This window comes from Pelophylax lessonae, assembly GCF_965119305.1.
Source record: "Pelophylax lessonae genome assembly, chromosome: 11".
NCBI classification, from domain to species: Eukaryota; Metazoa; Chordata; class Amphibia; order Anura; family Ranidae; genus Pelophylax; species Pelophylax lessonae.
In genome coordinates, this window is record NC_138778.1 from 227,339,907 (window position 1) to 227,359,809 (window position 19,903).

Consider the following 19,903-nt stretch of genomic DNA (forward strand, 5'->3'; position numbering starts at 1 on the left):
ATCTGAGCAGAGGGAGGGGATGAAGAAGAGTTGGATGAAACTAAAGACCGATATAACCCTCCTTCTCCCATGGAACAGTGCTGGTACCTAGTGATCGGATCAGTCTTGTCACTTGGGAGTGGGCGGGGAAAAGTCCTGTGTAAGCTCTTTTGTACAGAAAATGTTAAGGCAATTACAACCAATGGGGGGGGGGGGGGGGGAGATGGCAGTAGAGTAGAGGAGGGACTGAAGAGGTGGCTGAAACTAAAGACAGATACAGCCCTCGTTCCCCCATGTGACTGTGCTGGCACCAACTGGTTGGACCAGGGCTGTCACAAGGCGATGGGCGGGAGAAAAATCCTGTGTAAGCGCTTTCGTACAGAAATGGGCTGAAGCCGTTAAGGCAATATCAACCAATGTGTGCATATGGAAAACTGACACATGGTGGCCACGCATAGAGATGGAAATCTGTGTAGAGGAGGGGATGAAGAAGAGGTGGATGAAATTAAAGACAGATATAACCCTCCTTCCGCCATGTGCTGGTACCTAGTGATCGGACCAGTCTTGTCACTTGGGGATGGACAGGGAAAACCCCTGTGTTAGCTCTTCCATTTAGAAACGGGCAGACGCCATTAAGGCAATTACAACCAGCATGTGTGTGCACGTGGGGTGGGGGGGTTTCATGGAGATGGCAGCCTAAGTAGAGGAGAGGCTGAAGAAGAGGTGGATGAAACTAAAGACAAGATACAACCCTCCATCCCTTATGTGACCTAGTGATTGGAGCAGTGCTGTCATATGGCAGTGGGTGGGAAAAAGTCCTGTGTAAGCTCTTTTGTACATGCATGGGCTGAAGCCGTTAAGGCAATCACAACCAATATGGGGTGGGGGGGTTGATGAAAACTGACATAGCGACTACGCATGGAGATGTCAGTTCTGAGTAGAGGAGGGGCTGATGCAGAGGTAGAGGAGATTGAAGATGGATACAGTCCTCCTTCCCCAATGTGACAGTGCTGGTGCCTAGTGATTGGACCAGTCTTGTCACATAGGGGTGGGCAGGGAAAAAACCCTGTGTAAGCTCTGACAAGTCGCACACAGGGATGTATCCACAGCTACAAAAATGTGAAAAGGAGAGAGGTCATCCCAAGAACACCTTTTATTATGCTCTGCATCGAATTAGGAAAGGACCAGTAAACTCGTATTTATTCCCGAATACAGGAGATTTACTAAATTAGACAACAAAAAAGTTGTCAAAGCTAGTAATTCTGATTTAGTGATGTAGTGGGCAGTGGCCCCTAAAATGCACCTTCAGTTGGTGTAATAATTTTATATAAAAAGAGTAGGATTCTAAACGCTAGAGCAATAGGATATCAGAAAATACGGGGAGAAATTGTAAGCTCTAACGAGCAGGGCCCACGGATTCTTCCTGTATTGAATTGTACTGTAACTGTATTGTCTTCTCCCACACTGTAAAGCGCTGTGCAAACTGTTGGCGCTATATAAATGCTGTATAATAATAATTAAATTATGTGCGTCTCAGCTAGTAAAGGGCTCGGGATTCAAAGGGTGGCTCAGAACGGCACAAGGATGGGTACAAGGATCAAACAGAACACAGGTTGGCACAGTTCACCAGATCTCAATGCCAGCACTTGGCAGAGACGAGTCTATGAGACCTGCCAAGTCATAGTGGGGGCTTACTGACAGAGAATACTAAACTTCAGTCACGCGGTCAGGATATTACCAGGTAAACAAGACCTAAAGTGGAAATGCAGCTCAACACATTTTGGAATAGATAAACGGTATATGAAGAATAAGTGAATTTAAACTACAGACTATTGTATAAAAAGGAGCCATTGATTTAATTTAAGAGGGTACGGGGGAAAGTTCTTTTTTTAATCTTAAAATTGGGAGATAAAAGTCCTTTTATGTTTGTCATCTCTTTAGAACCAACGTTCATTAAATCCCCCCCTGAAAATTGACAGCTGGTGCATGAGAGCATCCTGTTATAGTTACTGAGGAGATGGAAGACAGCGTGTTTCTTCTGACGGTATGGCAATTGTAAGACCCTAAGAGGGTATCTTATCTCTGATAGTATGGTGGACCTGGCTGTACTGCATATCTACATACAAGGTCTGACTCATCAATCTTCACAGACTTCTCAACTTTCACATACATGTTTGCCAGAATCATTAATAGCTACTAAGCAGCCTGAACCTTAAAAGGATGGAGTAAATGTCTTTCCATAAATTCACGTAGGTGGGGTATCGTGTAGTTTACATGCCTATGATCTTTAACTTGGCACATAAAACCCACGGCTGTATGACGTCTGGGCCTAGAGGAGGCGCTGCCATAAACATCTATTCAATTCTATCGCTCTCTCGGTTAGTACTTCCCTAACAGCCTGTCTTTTCTTGGGTTCAGACTCCATGCAGTCCTCCGTTCTACCATGGAAGTTAGCAAGTGCTGTAGCCTTAGTCCTCAGCTCTCTCATTGAGCTTATCAAGCTGAGGGCTACAGACCTTATTCCTTAGCTCTCCCATGGAAGTTAAGCCCCGTACACACGCGTCGAAAATTGGCAGGGAATTTTCGTCCGACGACCGATCTGCCGATTTTCGGCTTGTTAGTATGATGCTTTCGACAACCGACTCCGACTTTTCGGGCCAAACAAAATCTGGTGTGCAGGCTATAAAATTTTTGTTGGCCATCAACAGAACGGCCGATTTTCCGTCAGTCAGTACAGATTTCGGCAGACAAAAATCTGATGAGCAAGACTGGGCATGCTCAGAGAAGAAAAAACATACGGAAGTAAAGCACATGACATCACTTCTGAAGTTGGTTTTTGTTGGCCGAGAAAATTCGTATGCAGTCTAGAGCACATTTCAACCAACACAACAACACTGGACAAAAGACGGCCGATAATCGTTACGTGTGTACGAGGCATTAGCAAGCCGAGGGCTACAGACGTTTTTCCTCAGCTGTCTCATGGAAGTTGGCAAACTGAGGGCTACAGATGTTATTCCTCGGCTCTCCCATGGAAGTTAGCGAGCTGAGAGCTATAGACCTTATTCCTCGGCTCCCCCATAGAAACAAGTGAGCTGAGGGCTATAGACCTTATTCCTTGGCTCTCCCATGGAAGTTAGCAACCTGAGGGCTACCGACTTTATACCTCAGCTATCCTTAGGAAGTTTGCGAGCTGCCAAAGACCTTATTCCTCAGTTTTCTTATTTTATATATATATATATATATATATATATATATATATATATATATATATATATATATACATAAAGCCAAGAAAGCCAAGTGCTAAACCTAATTCCTCTACTCTCCCATGGAAGTTACCAACAGACTATGGGGCCTGCGTCAAAATGTTTTCGTTCACATCAGACAAATTTTGTATTCCCATACAAGCCTATAGGAATGTAATAACGTGCTTGAAGCAGTTCAAATTGCACCTGTCAAATTTCCGAATGATCTCAGAAGCATCTCATATTGATGTCAAAAGTATGCAGTTTGACTGTCATGATTTTTAAAACTTAAAAAGCAGTCTACCTTCAAAGAAAACACATTCCTGCTCTGCTGCGCGCACCTCCAACCTCTTTTGAAAAAATTAACTTGCTCAAAGATCCACAGCATCTGAAGATTTTGGCCATCTTGTCCTGTAGTGGATCCTGCTGTGGGCTAGTCCTGTAGTGACAAAAGTCCCAGAGGAAGAAACCATACAGCGCAATTGAAGGGGGGGGGGGGGTGTTGCGCCACCATTTAAAACACCCAGAGGTGTCACACAGACGATTTTTCAACCAATTCTGTCCTTTAACCCAGAGGAGTTCCACAGTACAGGCAGCAGGCCAGCTAAGCAGCTCTACCAAGGAAATTAGCAAGTGCTGCAGACTATATTCCTCAGTTCTCCCATGGTAGTTATTGAGCTGAGGGGCTGTAGACCTTGTTCCTTGGTTCTCCCATGGAAATTATCAAGCTGGGAGCTGTAGACCTTTGATCCTTGGTTAACCCAAGGAAGTTCTACGGAGCTGTAGACCACCTTTTCCCCTTGGTTCTCCCAAGGAAGTTATCTAGCTGGGAGCTGTAGACCTTGTTCCTTGGTTCTCCCATGGAAGTTATCAAGCTGGGAGCTGTAGACCTTTGTTCCTTGGTTAATCCAAGGAAGTCATCAAGCTGGGAGCTGTAGACCTTTGTTCCTTGGTTAATCCAAGGAAGTCATCAAGCTGGGAGCTGTAGACCTTTGTTCCTTGGTTAATCCAAGGAAGTCATCAAGCTGGGAGCTGTAGACCTTTGTTCCTTGGTTAACCCAAGGAAGTCATCAAGCTGGGAGCTGTAGACCTTTGTTCCTTGGTTAACCCAAGGAAGTCATCAAGCTGGGAGCTGTAGACCTTTGTTCCTTGGTTAACCCAAGGAAGTTATCAAGCTGGGAGCTGTAGACCTTTTTCCCTTGGTTCTCCCAAGGAAGTTATCTAGCTGAGGGCTGTAGACCCTTTTTCTTGGTTCTTCCATGCAAGTTATCAGGCTCAGGGCTGTAGAACTTTTTCCTTGGTTCTCTCACATGGAACTTATCAAGCTTAAGGCTGTAGACCTTTTTCCTTGGTTCTCCCAAGGATGTTTTCGAGCTGAGAGCTACTGACTTTATTACTTAGCTCTCCCATGAAAGTTGACTTCTTTGCAGGCAGGACTGCTTTTAAAGTTTCAAAAATAGCAACACAGCGCTTCAATTCTTCAGCACTCTTGCAGAGGTTAAGAAGCCGAGTTCTACAGGTCTCTAAAGTCGCCCCCCCACCATTAGTAAGTCGAAAAAATATGTATCTTTTCTAAGCCATTCCCACGTTTACTTTTCCTTTCAACTTTTACATCGATATTAGCACAAACGCTAAAACATGCCAATGCATTTCGCCTTCCGTTGCGGTCAACTCGCTACCACGGAAGCACTGCACAATGTAAGCACTATGCTTCTTATTTACAAAACAAGCAGCCCAAAACGATGACTCCACATATACGAACACCTACCTAATGCACTTACCTATTCAGGAAACCCTGACGGAAACGGCCACTAAACATCCCCTTTTTAGATCTAGTTATGGATTGACTTACAGTACCGGTGCTACTTATCAACTGCGAGTTTTATTAATTTGTTGCCCTTTTCAAAAAAAAAAAAAAACGTAAGGAAAAGGAAAGAACCTCCTTCCCTTCACTGCGGTCAATACAGAGGTATTTAAAAATATATTTCATCTTTCAGCGTCTCAGGGGTTGAGTGTCAGTCAGTGCCTTGATTATGGAGATAAGAAGAAGGGAACTGGTGATGGAAAATGTGCTACATCCCAGGACCCAGATGCCTGCAGGATCAAACATGCACTTCAGGCCTTTCTCACAAAAAACGAAAAGATCGAAAAATGTAAAACATTCTAAATAATAATACGACAGCAAAAAAAAAAAAAACACGGTTCTTCCTTCATATCTGTATTATGTGTCTCCACAGGCAGCAGACTCATGTTGATACAACAAATGTTAATCACTGATGCGTTTCCATAGTGCAAGACGGTGTACAATCTCTTCTCTGGCCCATGTGATGGACACACGAAGCTCAGCAAAGGTGATGGGTCATCTGGGACATCAGCAAAACAGAAAAACAAAAAAAACCTGAAAAACAAAAAAAAACCTGGAAAAAAAAAAAAAAAAGTATGGTGTCAGCTTCTTCAGGAAGCAGGCGGGCCTCAAGGCTTTGGGCCCAGCCCCGACCCTTAGTGTCACGGAGTGTGAGTCTGTGGATTAGAGTCTTATGGAGTTTTACAGCACAATGTTGTCTTGTGCTGGTTAGTCAGTTACTTCCAGGTGAGTCTTTGACATATTTGGCTAATGGCTTTAGTTTTCACTTTTTATTTTTTTTCAAAAGGTTGGCAACTTGCTGAAGAATGGCCGGAGCTGGCCGGACGTTATTTGACCTTCTGGGCCCACTTTAAGTCGTCTGACCGCGGTTTCTCTCCTGTGACGCCATGGATGAAGTCTTCAAGCCGTCGCCAAAATCCAAGCTTTTCTAGCGGGTAGTTGAGCCAACCTTGACCGTAGATATAAAGAATGAAGGATTAGACTCTGATGAAACCAGAATATATTGCTGCTTACACATCTTAGGTACAGTCTCCTTTTGAGTAATAGGGATTTTAACTAGTGCTACATTGATAGACTAGACTTGCAAAGTTAAAAATCAATAACATCACTAACCTAGTCTCAAAATACCAACCAAATCGTCCTCTTCGCTCCTCCCAAGACCTCCTGCTCGCTGGCTCCCTCTTCTCCACCTCCCATACTCCTCTTAAGGACTTCTTCTGAGCCTCTCCCATTGTTGGAATTCCCTACCCCAATCTGTCCATCTATCTCCAAATTCTATCCAATTTTAGGCGATACCATCCGGGGGAATCGGTCTGCTGAGCGTTTAAGTCTGCGGTTTTAATGCTTCTCCTCTGAAGGACCTCTTATACTTTGGACATACCTGGGCCATAGTGACTTGGCTTGCTGTCTCCAATTGGTTGCCGCCACTGGTATCTGTCTCATTTGAGACATATATCTTGCGTATGTTCGCTTACTGTGATACCAGCTGACAGACTCATCTCAGCAGAAACCCCCCCCCCCCCCCCGTTATGATTTATGATATGATGTATATACCCTTTTACTGCCTAGTACATCGGCCATTGTAAACCACTACTTGCCTCTATAGGGAGTCTGTATACCAGTAGCTCCAGAAGAAGCTTGATTCCTCAAGCGAAACATGTAGGGCATCTGGCTGCATGAACTATCCCTTACTTCTAGGGTTATATCAACCGTACTCGAGGACATCGAGTGTCATTTTTGGCATCTTGTAGGATGTAATGTAGATTATCTTCATATCACCACGTCTCATGTGTTATGTAATCATTTTTTTCATTTGATGTACAATTGTGTTTTACTGTAAGGTATATTTCGGTGTCTTTTTATGTATATATTGCTATGTATAACTGAGTATCCCCCTGTGTTGGGGTTTTTCCCCTTGTTTTTATATGTCAATCAATAAAAAAGTTTTTTACTTCACCTTATTTGTGCCTATAAAGTCAATTTCAACTCCCTCCAAATAATCTCTTCAGAGAAGCCTATTCTACCCACACCTAACAACTGTATTTCCATTTTATCCATAAGCTCATCCCCCACAGTTATTACCTTTTGTATCACTTCACCCCCCCCTCCTAGATTGTAAGCTCTAACGAGCAGCGCACTCTGATTCCTCCTGTATTAAACTGTATTGTAACTGTACTGTTTGGCCTCATGTTGTAAAGTGCTGCACAAACTGTTGGCCCTATATAAATCCTTTATAATATAACATTTATTAAAAATCCATGTTAAAATCAATGAGTTACGTAAACATCAGATTTGTTATCCTCTGTAATTGATATGTTATAATCAAGGTCCTCTATGCATTTTCTTCTACATGTTTCACTGTGTGGCTTCTTCAGGAAGTATGCATATAGTTACATAGTTAGTGAGGTTGAAAAAAGACATCCGCCCATCCAGTTCAACCTATGATGTGTGTGTGTGTTTACTGTTAACCGTACATTGTATACCCCTGTATGTTGTACATTGTATACCCCTCTATGTTGTACATTGTATACCCCTGTATGTTGTGGTCTTTAAAGTGCCCATCTAATAGTTTTTTGAAACTATCGATGCTCCCTGCTGATACCACTGCTTGTGGAAGAGAATTCCACATCCTTACCGCTCTTACAGTGAAGAACCCCTTACGTACTTTAAGGTTAAACCGCCTTTCCTCTAGTTTTAGTGAGTGGCCACGTGTCTTATTGTATTTCCTTTCTCTGAATAGTTTGTTCCTTATGCTAGGGTCGCCAGTACAGTATTTGTACATTGATATCATATCCCCCCTCAATCGTCTCTTCTCCAGAGAGAATAAGTTCAGTGCTTGTAGTCTTTCCTCATAGCTGATGTCCTCCATTCCCCTAATTATTTTTGTTGCCCTTCTCTGGACTCTATCCAGTTCCAGCACATCCTTCCTGAGGACCGGTGCCCAGAACTGGACAGCATACTCCAGATGTGGCCGGACCAGAGTCTTGTAGAGTGGTAGAATAATTTCTTTATTTTATTGTATATAGGATAAAAATACAAATATATACAGTACACTAGATTAACAAAAAGTATTGGGACGCCTGCCTTTACACACACAAACCATAATGGCATTCCAGTCTTAGTCTGTAGGGTTCAATAATGGAGTTGGCACACCCTTTGCAGCTATAACAGCTTCAACTCTTCTGGGAAGGCTGTGCGCAAGCTTTAGGAGTGTGGCTATGGAAGTGTTTGACCATTCTTCCAGAAGCCCATTTGTGAGGTCAGGCACTGATGTGGATCTGAAGGCCTGGGTCGCAGTCTTCGCTCTTCTTCTTCCCAAAGGTGTTCTGTCGGGTTGAGGTCAGGACTCTGTGCAGGCCAATCAAGTTCCTCCACCCCAAACTCACTCATCCATGTCTTTAAGGATCTTGCTTTGTGCACTGGTGCGCAGTCATGTTGGAACAGGAAGGGACCATCCCCAAACTGTTGCCACAATGTTGGGAGTATGAATGTTCCAAAATGTCTTGGTATGCTGATGCCTTAAGAGTTCCCGTCACTGGAACTAAGGGGCCAAGCCCAACCCCTGAAAAACCACCCCACACTATCTTCCCCCTCAAATGAATTGGACCAGTGCACAAAGAAAGGTGCGCTCACTAAAACGCTTCTGGAAGAATGGTCAAACATTCCCATGGACACACTCCTAAACCTTGTGGACAGCCTTCCCAGAAGAGTTGAAGCTGTTATAGCTGCAAAGGGTGGGCCAACTCAATATTGAACCCTACGGACTAAGATTGGGATGCCATTAAAGTTCATGTGCGCGTAAAAGGCAAGCGTCCCAATACTTTTGGTAATATATAGTTTCATATATTCAGGTTGAAAAAAAACACAAGTACATCTAGCTGAACCAATATAAAAAAAGAAAAAAACCCAACCATACAATCCCATATACACAATCCTATACCCGCAGTTGATCTAGAGGAAGGCAAAAAAACCCAGCAAAGCATGATCCAATTTGCTCCAGCAGGGGAAAAATTCCTTCCTGATCCCCCGAGAGGCAAATCGGATATTTCCTATATCAACTTTACCTATAAATATATTAGTACCTGGTTATATTATGTACACCTAGGAAAGAATCCAGGCCTTTTTTTAAAGCAATCTACTGAGTGTACTATATATGTAATATAGTGTTCTGGTAATATACAAAACCTTATTGAATTGAGGTAAATGCATCAAATGGGGAGACAACAAAACTTACCCACACATAGACCATCCACCCTACAACCAGAGTCATCTTATCCCCCTTGTTGGCTACTGGTAAAGCCTATTCCATCTTTGAGCCGCCTTTCTGGTGGGATTCTGGCTGTAGGGTGGTTGGTCTAAGTGTGGGTGGGTTTAGTTGTCTCCCCATTTGATGCATTTACCCCAATTCAATAAGGTTTTGTATCTTACTAGTATATATTTGTTGGCATGCTATATACATACTTCCCGAAGAAGCCATACGGCGAAACATGTGAAAGAAAAGACCTTGATTACACCATCAAATCAATTACAGAGGATGATAACAAATATGTTCTTTATGTAGCTCATTACTGATTTATGTAGCTCGTTACTGATTTATATATGGATTTGATTTATAGATGGATTTGATTTATATATGGATTTGTAATAAAGGTTATTGATTGAACCTGCCAAGTCTGGTCTATCGAAGTAGAACCTTTAAAATACCTATCCTAAAGCAAAATGTATGTTTGTATTCAGTAGGGTAAAAGGGTACCACATCCCTAAATTGTATACTGTAAATAGTGGGAAAATATCCCAAACTACACCCACAGCTCAGGCCTAAGGTGGAAAGGCACGGGCCAGGGTGAAAAAGAAGGATAGAGAGAAAGAAAAAGAAGAAAAGCACTGGAGGGAAAAGAATAAAGGAAAAGAAGAAATGGAGAAAGAAAGAAGGGAGAGAAAGAACGTGGGAGAGGAAAAATAAATAAAGAGAGGGGGAGAAGAAAGGGGAAATGGGGAAGGGCAAAGGAAGAATGCGATAAAGGGAGGGGGAAGAAAGGGAGGGGGAAGAAAGGGAGGGGGAAGAAAGGGAGGGGGAAGAAAGGGAGGGGGAAGAAAGGGAGGGGGAAGAAAGGGAGGGGGAAGAAAGGGAGGGGGAAGAAAGGGAGGGGGGAAGAAAGGGAGGGGGGAAGAAAGGGAGGGGGGAAGAAAGGGAGGGGGGAAGAAAGGGAGGGGGGAAGAAAGGGAGGGGGGAAGAAAGGGAGGGGGGAAGAAAGGGAGGGGGGAAGAAAGGGAGGGGGGAAGAAAGGGAGGGGGGAAGAAAGGGAGGGGGGAAGAAAGGGAGGGGGGAAGAAAGGGAGGGGGGAAGAAAGGGAGGGGGAAGAAAGGGAGGGGGGAAGAAAGGGAGGGGGGAAGAAAGGGAGGGGGGAAGAAAGGGAGGGGGGAAGAAAGGGAGGGGGGAAGAAAGGGAGGGGGGAAGAAAGGGAGGGGGGAAGAAAGGGAGGGGGGAAGAAAGGGAGGGGGGAAGAAAGGGAGGGGGGAAGAAAGGGAGGGGGGAAGAAAGGGAGGGGGGAAGAAAGGGAGGGGGGAAGAAAGGGAGGGGGGAAGAAAGGGAGGGGGGAAGAAAGGGAGGGGGGAAGAAAGGGAGGGGGAAGAAAGGGAGGGGGAAGAAAGGGAGGGGGGAAGAAAGGGAGGGGGGAAGAAAGGGAGGGGGGAAGAAAGGGAGGGGGAAGAAAGGGAGGGGGAAGAAAGGGAGGGGGAAGAAAGGGAGGGGGAAGAAAGGGAGGGGGAAGAAAGGGAGGGGGAAGAAAGGGAGGGAGGGACAATGGGGAAAAGGGGGAGAACCAAAAGATGGGGAGAGAGGAACAGAAAAAGTATTGAAAAATAGGGAGGAAACAGGAAATCAGAAAATTAAGGGGAGGGCTGGTGGGACTTTAAGGGTACCAAGTAAACCAATGAGGTGAAAATTGCATAAAAAACATGAAATATTTATTGATACATGTTAAAAACAAGATGAACAATACAGAGAATTGTAGTCATGATTCATCTAACATATGAACAAACTAGATGTATGAGGCCATATAGGACACAAGGCAAAAGAGTGTACAGATATTTTGGTCCAATGAGGAACATCAAACCTATCCTAACTAATGTTTATCTATATATTACATTTTTGGGATGTGGTGCGGTTAAAATCCATTCCTTTCATCTGCACATACAACTTTATATCGTTATGATTAATCAGCAACTAAATAGAGGGAGGGACTACTTCAGGGACAGCCCTATATAAAACCCCTAACTGACACCTGTGCCTATGCCTGTCCTCAGCACTATAATATGTGCCAAAAGCACAGTTTACCAAACCTGCCTTTATCATGGTTCATACCCCTATGGCTGTAGAATGCTAGGTAACAGTGGACACCTGTTAAAATGTAAACGTATGCATCGTTGTTAGAGGAATATAGACATCAAATGTTGCTTTCATGGCAAGGGTTGTAAGAGATATGTTTTTTGTACATATAGTTTAGCAGAGTTCTCCTTTAGGCCCCTTTCAAACATGATGGACTCCATCTGGATGAGCGAGGGATCCATCCGCTGATCAGAGCAGAGTGGGCAGATGACAGATCCACATCCGCTCTGTTTACGCAGAGCGGACACGGGTGGAGCCAGCTCTGCACTATGGAACGGCGGTGGGAGTAAAGCTGTCTGGACTGCCCTCTTATCCGATCTGCTAGACAGAGAGGATCTCCTTCAGTTTTTATTTTTTAGAGGACTGGATTGGAGGTAGGTGGGTGTAAATGGATACGCCACTAGTCCATAAGGGGTCAATATTAGGGTGAAATTGGACGCTATGGGGTTGATTTACTAAAACTGGAGTGTGCAAAATCAGGTGCAGCTTCTAACTTATGGTAGCCAATCAGCTTCTAACTTCAGCTTCTTCATATAGGATTTGACAAAAAAAAAATGGAAACTGGTTTCTATGCAGAGCTGCACCGGATTTTCCACTCTCCAGCTTTAGTAAATACACCCCTTTGTGTCAAAGGGCTCTAAAGCTGATCTTTAGTAAAATGGGATTTTTGACTTACTGTAAAATCCATTTCTCAGATGTTCATTGACGGGCACAGCTCCCGATCTTCATGACCATTAGGTTATACTCAAATTTCTCCCCCAAAAAAAAAAAAAAAAAAAAAAAAAAAAAAAAATCGGCGCTGTTCCTCAATCTTCCAATAATTTAAAATTAAAACCAATATGCTAAAATGACTCTGATAACAAAAATAAAAATAAATTAATTCTATTTAAATCACCTCTTGTGTGATGAATAAACCAGTGCAAATAAATGGATGAGGTGCCAATAAATGAATCCGTATAATAAAATTAATATGGGAACAACTCCTGTGTATCTTTAAATGAATATCCAAAACTTCTGAAAATGTGAAAACGAAATATATGAATGAAAACCGTGATGTAGAAAAAATAAATGTATGAATCCTATAGTGAAAAAAATGTGGAAAGAAATTGTAATGTGATAAATAAATGAAACAATGTATCTTCCTAATCCCAGAAACAAATAGTGTCTGTGATGAATAATGTGAGACCGTGTTGAAAGGAAATCTTACTGATGGGTGTATCAACAATGTGCAACAAAAAGGTTACTAATAAAACAAAACAAATTTCATATATATAAATAAATTGTCCCGATCCAATTCAACCAGTGTCCAAGAGAAATGAAAAACACAAAATGTCCCAATAAATCCCAAAATTTCCTGTGCAATTCTGTGTGCAATACAATCTTCCTACAAATTATCCCGCAGAGTAGAAATGCCGATCCTCGATATTTTAAAGCGGAGTTCCGGGCACAAAAAAGATTTTTTTTTTTGTGCCCCTCCGCTAGGTATGCCGCACCTGAAAAGGAATTGGATAGTTATTTTTTTTTTTTTTTGTTTACTCACCTTTTTATTGACGATCGTAAATACTCACCTATGACAGCTTCCTCCTCCAGCGCCGAGGCTCACCCCGTCACTTCCTGCCTCGCGATGATTCCTGGGAGCTAAACGTCATAGCTCCCAGGAATCAATGCGCCGCACCGGCCCCGCTCGTCATTTCCGGGCGACGCCGCATTCCCCTGCTAAACAGCTTCTGGGCATGCCCAGAAGCTGTTTAGGAATGCGGCGCCGCATCGGAAGTGACGAGAGGGGCCGGTGCAGTGCATTCTGGGACACGAAGACGCGGAAGAAGACGGAGAAGAGGACCGCGCCGGCTTCAGCTGCCCACAACCGAGATGGAAACGCTGTGGAAGAAAATTTCTAAGTAAGTATTTCTTCTAAAAGGTAAGTGCGAACTGGGACAGATCAGAGGCTAGCCATTGTGGAATGTGCTAGCCCTGACTGTCCCGGGGGTATGTTCAAGAAAAAAACGTTTCTCTGCCCGGAACTCCGCTTTAAGTGTGCAGTGGCCTCTTACCTCAAACACACAATGTTCGTATGTGTGACATCCAGTGCTGAGGTTCTCTTTGCTCCCGGTTCGCTCCAACAGGTTATAATCGGGACAATTTATTTATATATATGAAATTTGTTTTGTTTTATTAGTAACCTTTTTGTTGCACATTGTTGATACACCCATCAGTGAGATTTCCTTTCAACACGGTCTCACATTATTCATCACAGACACTATTTGTTTCTGGGATTAGGAAGATACATGGATTCATTTATTTATCACATTACAATTTCTTTCCACATTTTTTTCACTATAGGATTCATACATTTATTTTTTTCTACATCACGGTTTTCATTCATATATTTCGTTTTCACATTTTCAGAAGTTTTGGATATTCATTTAAAGATACACAGGAGTTGTTCCCATATTAATTTTATTATACGGATTCATTTATTGGCACCTCATCCATTTATTTGCACTGGTTTAATCATCACACGAGGTGATTTAAATAGAACTAATTTATTTTTATTTTTGTTATCAGAGTCATTTTAGCATATCGGTTTTAATTTTAAATTATTGGAAGATTGAGGAATAGCGCCGATTTTTTTGAGAAATTTGAGTTACTATTCACAGTGGGGACACTGAATAAGATTGGCCGCTGTTCTTTTTTCTTCTGCCTTTTTTTAATTATTGCATTAAAAGTAGTTCCTGAGTTTTAACCCTCTAGGTAGCGCACTGGTCCTCGCTTTTTTTTTTTTATTAGGTTATACTGCCCCCTACATGAGTAGGACACTAGGCAGAAAAAGAATCTGGCTACGCCTATGGGCAGTCCCAGGGGGTATACTCCCTCTCTCTGCTATAGTTACTCAGTTTTGTTACAAGCAGTGTCAGAAGAATTACACAACCACAGTGGGGTGGGTGCTGTTTCCGTCAATTTTCATCAGAGAAATGGATTTTACGGCAAGTTAAAAATCCCATTTTCTCTTTAGTTCATGATGGACACAGCTCCTGATCTTCGTGACCATTGGGACGTCCCAAAGCAGTGTTAAACATGAGGGGTGGGAACAGTAGCTAACCAGGCAAAAAAGGAGCTCAACCAAAAACTGGAGCCCACCTGAAAAACAATATACCTTTAGAGGATCCGGTCCTCTAAACACCAGCCTGCAAAACCTTGCGACCAAAAGAAGCATCTGCAGATACCAACACATCCACTTTATAGAACTTTGTGAAAGTGTGCACATGGCCGCCTTGCAAACCTGCGTCACTGACACCTGATGAAGGAAGATCCAGGAGGCACTAAGTGCCCGAGTAGAGTGCGCCTTGACAGGGAAAGGAGGAACCTGATCCTAGGATGGAATAGACCTGAATAACCGTCTGTCTGATCCATCTGGAAATTGTTGCAGAGGAAGCGGACAACCCTTTCTGAGGCCCATGCGAGGGCACAAATAGCAAGTCTGACTTTCTAAAAGACTCCGTAGCTGCCAGATACACCCTAATTGCCTGGACCACATCCAAGGAAATTTACTTCGGATGTTTTGGCCTGGGACACAGGAAACGCAACACAAGGTCTTCATTCAGATGAAAAACAGAGACAGCCTTTGGGAGGAACAATTGACAGGGGCGAAGAACCACCTCATCTCTGTGAATCACCAAATAAGGTGAATGACAGAATAACACTGCCAGTTCCGACACCCTGCACGCAGAGATTATAGCCATCAAAAAAGCCACCTTCTGGGACAGCGTAAGCAAATTAATCTCCCGAAGATTCTCAAAGGGAGGTTTCTAGAGGACCGAAAGCACCAAATTGGAGGTCCCAAGGCGGTAACAGAGAAAACAGGGACCCCCTGAAGAAAGGTAAGCACCAGGGAGTGTGGGGTCATTGAAAGAAGACCACCAAAGCCGACACCTGGCCCCTGATGGTACTCAAGGCTAATTTCTGTTAAAACCCCCCCATTGAAGGAAGGTCAAGATCCAAGCCACCGAGAATGAGCAAGGATGAACCTCAAGAGACTCTCACCATGCAATGTACGTCTTCTACGTACAATGGTGGGTCTTCCTAGAAGTAGATTTTTCAGCTTTTAACAGCATTGGAATCATCGACTCAGATAAACCTCTATCCATCAGCACCTGGCGTTCAACAGCCAAGCCATCAAAGCAAGCGAATGTAAAGCAGGATGGAAAATTGGTCCTTGGGAGAGCAGATCCTCCCAGAGAGGAAGCTTCCAAGGAATGTAGGTGACCAGCCGCACCAAATCGGCATACCAAACCCGGCGAGGCCAGTCCTGAGCCACTAAGATTAACAGAATTCCTTCTGCCTCGATCCTGTGTAGAATTCTTGGCAGAAGCTTGAGAGGAGGGAAGGCATAAATCAGATGATACTGACCCCACTGGGCCACCAGTGTGTCTGCGGCGTCTGCCAGAGGATCCCGTGGCCAAGCCACACACCTCTGCCCTTTTGTTGAGCTGAAACTCCAACAGATCCACCTCTGGGATGCACCTCTGGAGACACAAGTGATGAAACCCCTCCGAATGAAGGGACTACTCTCCTTGGTCCAACACCTGCCAGTTTCCACCCCAGGAATGTGTACGGTGGAGAATGTTGGAATAAACCGTTCTGCCTACCTTAGAATGCCGGCTACCTCCAGAGCCACCAGGACAGCTTTTGCGCCCCCTTGGTGATTGACCCAAGCCATGGCCGTGGCATTGTCCGATTGAATGCGCACTGGACATCCCTGAAGACGATCCTTCCAATGTTCCAGGCACAGTCTGATCGCACGGAGTTCCAAGACATTGATCGGTAGTCTAGGCTCTTCCAGGGTCCAGATCTCCTGAGCAGAATTTTTGCAGAGGTCGCTTCCCCAGCTGGACCACTGTCGAATACAAGGGGAGGAAGGATTTTCCCAGACAAAGTGTTGGAGAGCGAAGCCACCATATGAGGGTCTCCTTCGTTCCCTGGCTCAGCCAGATCAGATTGTCCAGAGACTGCTGAGTCCTGTCCCATGTAGCCAGAATCTCTCTTTGCAGGGACCTTTAATGGAACTGTGCAAACTGAACCACCTCGAAGGTAGACACCACCAGGCCCAGCACCCGCATGCAAGTCCAGAGGGATGATCATCTGCTGGACAGGAGGAGACGAATTGTAGCCTGCTATTTCTGGAGTTTGTCCAGAGTAAGGAGCACTCTGGCTAAGGCCAAGTCCAGAGTCAGACCCAGATAGTCCAGCTTTGCAGACGGAACCAGAGCAGACTTCTGAAAATTCAGAATCCAGCCGAACTCCCTCATAGTTTGTATGGTGAGTTCCAGGTTTTCAACCAGAGCAGTAGGAGACTTTGCTCGCAGAAGGGGGTAGTCAAAGTAGCCCAGTACCGCAATCACACGTTGGTGAAACAATGGTAACACTTTTGTGAAGACCCGAGAAGCAGAGCCACAAACAGATAATGCTCCTCTCCCACGGCAAAGCGCAGCAAGCACTGGTGACCAGCATATATTGGAGTGTGAAGGCAAGCATCCTTGATATCGATAGAGGCAAGAAAATCCCCCTGATGCATGGATGCCACCACAATGCGAATGGACTCCACCCGGACCTTCTACACCCGCACAAAGCAGTTCAGCGCCTTGAGGCCCAGGATTGGATGCACCTTGCCTGTCTTCCTGGGAACAGTTAAGAGGTTTGAGTAAAACCCTGAAAACGTTCCGAAGTCGGAACCGGGACAATCACCCCTTGAAGGAACAGGTGTTGTACCGCCCCAAACAGACCCTGTAAGCGGTCCGGGGGCAGGCGCAAGTTGGAAGGAAAGAACCTTGCCGGGAGGGGGGGGGGGGGGGATAAGAGCAAAACCTGATCTTGCAGCCAGACCGAATGACTTTGTGGATTCACTTGTCTTGTACCAGGGAAGTCCATGGGTCCGGAAACCAGAGTAGACGTCCCTCCACCCCCGATATGGGTGAGGGCGCACCTTCATGCTGGTCCAGGGGCTGCAGTTTATCTGGGATACCTCTTTGGATGCGGCTCCCCTAGTGGCTCTGCTCTGTTTCGGCAGTGGTCCTTCGGTGTGTCTTTTGGCTTAAATGATGGTCTGGGACCAGACTTCGCAAAAGGCCTGGACTGGTTTCCCTTTCCAAGGGGGTCGCCTGTTTGGGGCTACCCTGGATGACATCATTAAAGGTCTCACATGGAGAAAGAGTACTTGTTTCCACAGGCTACCAAGGACAAGAAAACTCATCATAAACATGGGTCCTCCTTCTCGAAAGTTTTTTCTTACCTCAGGGTGGACTGACAAAGGCTCGAAGTCTTTCAGGGCCTCTGGAGGATCCAAACGAACCTGGTCTGGCAAGCTGAGGGCAGGCTTTTTCAGACTAGGCAGGACGAGGGGCCCTGGCAAGAGCCCCCACCAGGTACAACCCCTCGCACAGCTGATCGTCCGGCCGCCAGCAGCGCATCCCCCCATTACCAGAATAGCGCCCTGCCCCCAACCCACACAGCCCCAGCATAAGTGGAGAGAGTGGGGGTAGGATGGGGTGACAGATTAAGGGGGGTGCCTGGTGAGAAGGAGGGGAACCCGGGGGGTCCGACCGTCCCAAGGAGGGGCCCATCTCCACCCCAAAACCCTCAAGGGGGAGAGGGGGGATAGCTACTCACCATACCAGAAACCAAGTGGGCACCACTACAGACAGAACCTCTTCTCCATCGAATTGGGGGGCTGTCGGCCAGGAAGAAAACTGCGACTCAGGCCGAGACCCGGTCGTATGCGACCTCGCAAGGTGTTTAACTCGCAGGCCAACCCCCGTCCGGCGGGGCTAGGTCGCGGCCGACCTAGTGCGGAGCGGAGGTCTGTGCGTGCTCGCTGGCCAGACTGGGGTGACTACTGGATCTAGATTATCCAGCCCCTCGCCCAATCCGGCAGTTGATTGCAGATCTCAAAGGAAAATACCAGGAGAAAAATCTAAAAAGAAAAAATTGCCAGGACCAGAGATCCCAGCAAGGAACTAGGTCCTTACTCCTGACTAGGCAGAAAAAACTGAGTACCTATAGCAGAGAGAGGGAGTATACACCCTGGGACTGCCCATAGGCATAGTCAGATTCTTTTTCTGCCTAGTGTCCTACTCCTGCAAGGGGCAGTATAACCCAATGGTCATGAAGAGCAGTGTCCATCAATGAACTAAAGAGAAAAGCAGAATTGCAGGTTACACCTAACTAGCCTTAAAGTGTTTGAAAGGGCAAGCGTTTTTTTTTAACCCTTTTCACCCGCCTCCTCCATTCCTAGGTCGCATACAATTTGTTCCCAGAATGCAAACGTTCTATGAAGGTAGGATGGGCAGATAAATGGCAGGATCTGCCTCCTTCAATTACAGAACACTTTGGGTTCTGGGAAAGAATAGTACGGGTTCTCTGAATGGAGGAGGCAGACAGAAGAGGTGGGTGAGTGGTGCAGCCCTTACACACTCACGGCAGCTGTGTTAACCCCCGCAGCAAGATCAGCATTGTGGGGGGAACCTGGCAGCAGTGGGGAGAAGATTTTTTACACTAAGCAGCAGCCAGGTGGACATGGGACACACATTACAGGTAAGTTATGCCCCTGGTGCCATATGCAAAAAAATAATAGTGGCCTGCAGCCTTCCAGCATTATTTTGTGTGTTGTGTAGTGTGTGTGTGGTGTGTAGTATGTGTGTCAGCATAGGGTCCAGTTGGGAGCAACAACAGCTGAGCTGAAGGACAAGCTTATCCTCCACCATAGTTGAAGATCATCTCAACACACTGCTGGGAGACTGCAGCCCATGGTGTCTGAAAACAAGGACACTTAATATTCTGTAATTTTGCTTCCTGTTGAGAAATACAAAGAACATTATCTCTACACCTTGCCCTGTGTGGACGCTGAAATTGCTCACCTGTCGTTATACAGAAGTAGGTTTCGTGTGGAGATACATGGTGGATGCGGTGGTGTTTGCGGGGTAAGATGATGTGCCAGTCTTGGAGGAAGACCACCCAGGAAGGAAGACCGAAGTAGGTGTGAGACCACTTGTGAATCTGGTTGGTCAGCGTGACAAACATGGCCAAAGCGAATATGAAGCAGTCGGTGGCGTAAGACTTGTAGATGAGATCTGTGATAGAAAAGAAGGGTCACCTAGTGTACACACACCACATGGAAAGGGTTACAAACTTGATTGCGGTTTGTAAGAGTAAATAAGCTACAAAGTGTAATATCCCTTAAAGAAGAAGTACGGGAAAAGCTTGTTTGGCTGTACTTCTCCTGTGGATCACAGGAGGGCAGTCCGTTCTGCACTCCTCTGACTCGTTTTCAGCAGACAGGGGCCTGAAGTCCAGGCTGGGGCAAGATTGTGACAATGAAATCGGGATCCGACCACATGCCTGGACCAGCACCCGGCTCAGCCTCTCAGTGAGCCG

General features: G+C 45.3%; 1 protein-coding gene across 1 annotated transcript in view; it reads right to left on the bottom strand.

Moving 5' to 3' along the window:
* Positions 1–5,086: 5,086 nt before the first annotated feature.
* Positions 5,087–19,903, bottom strand: part of LOC309566860 (plasmanylethanolamine desaturase 1-like) — a 110,225-nt gene continuing 95,408 nt past the window's right edge. Inside the window, exons 5-6 of the mRNA XM_082272205.1 lie at positions 19,387–19,599; positions 5,087–6,037 (exon numbers count right to left, since the gene is read on the bottom strand). Of these exons, the coding sequence (XP_082128331.1) occupies positions 5,916–6,037; positions 19,387–19,599 (335 nt within the window). The 3' untranslated portion in view covers positions 5,087–5,915. The remainder of the gene's footprint in view (positions 6,038–19,386; positions 19,600–19,903) is intronic.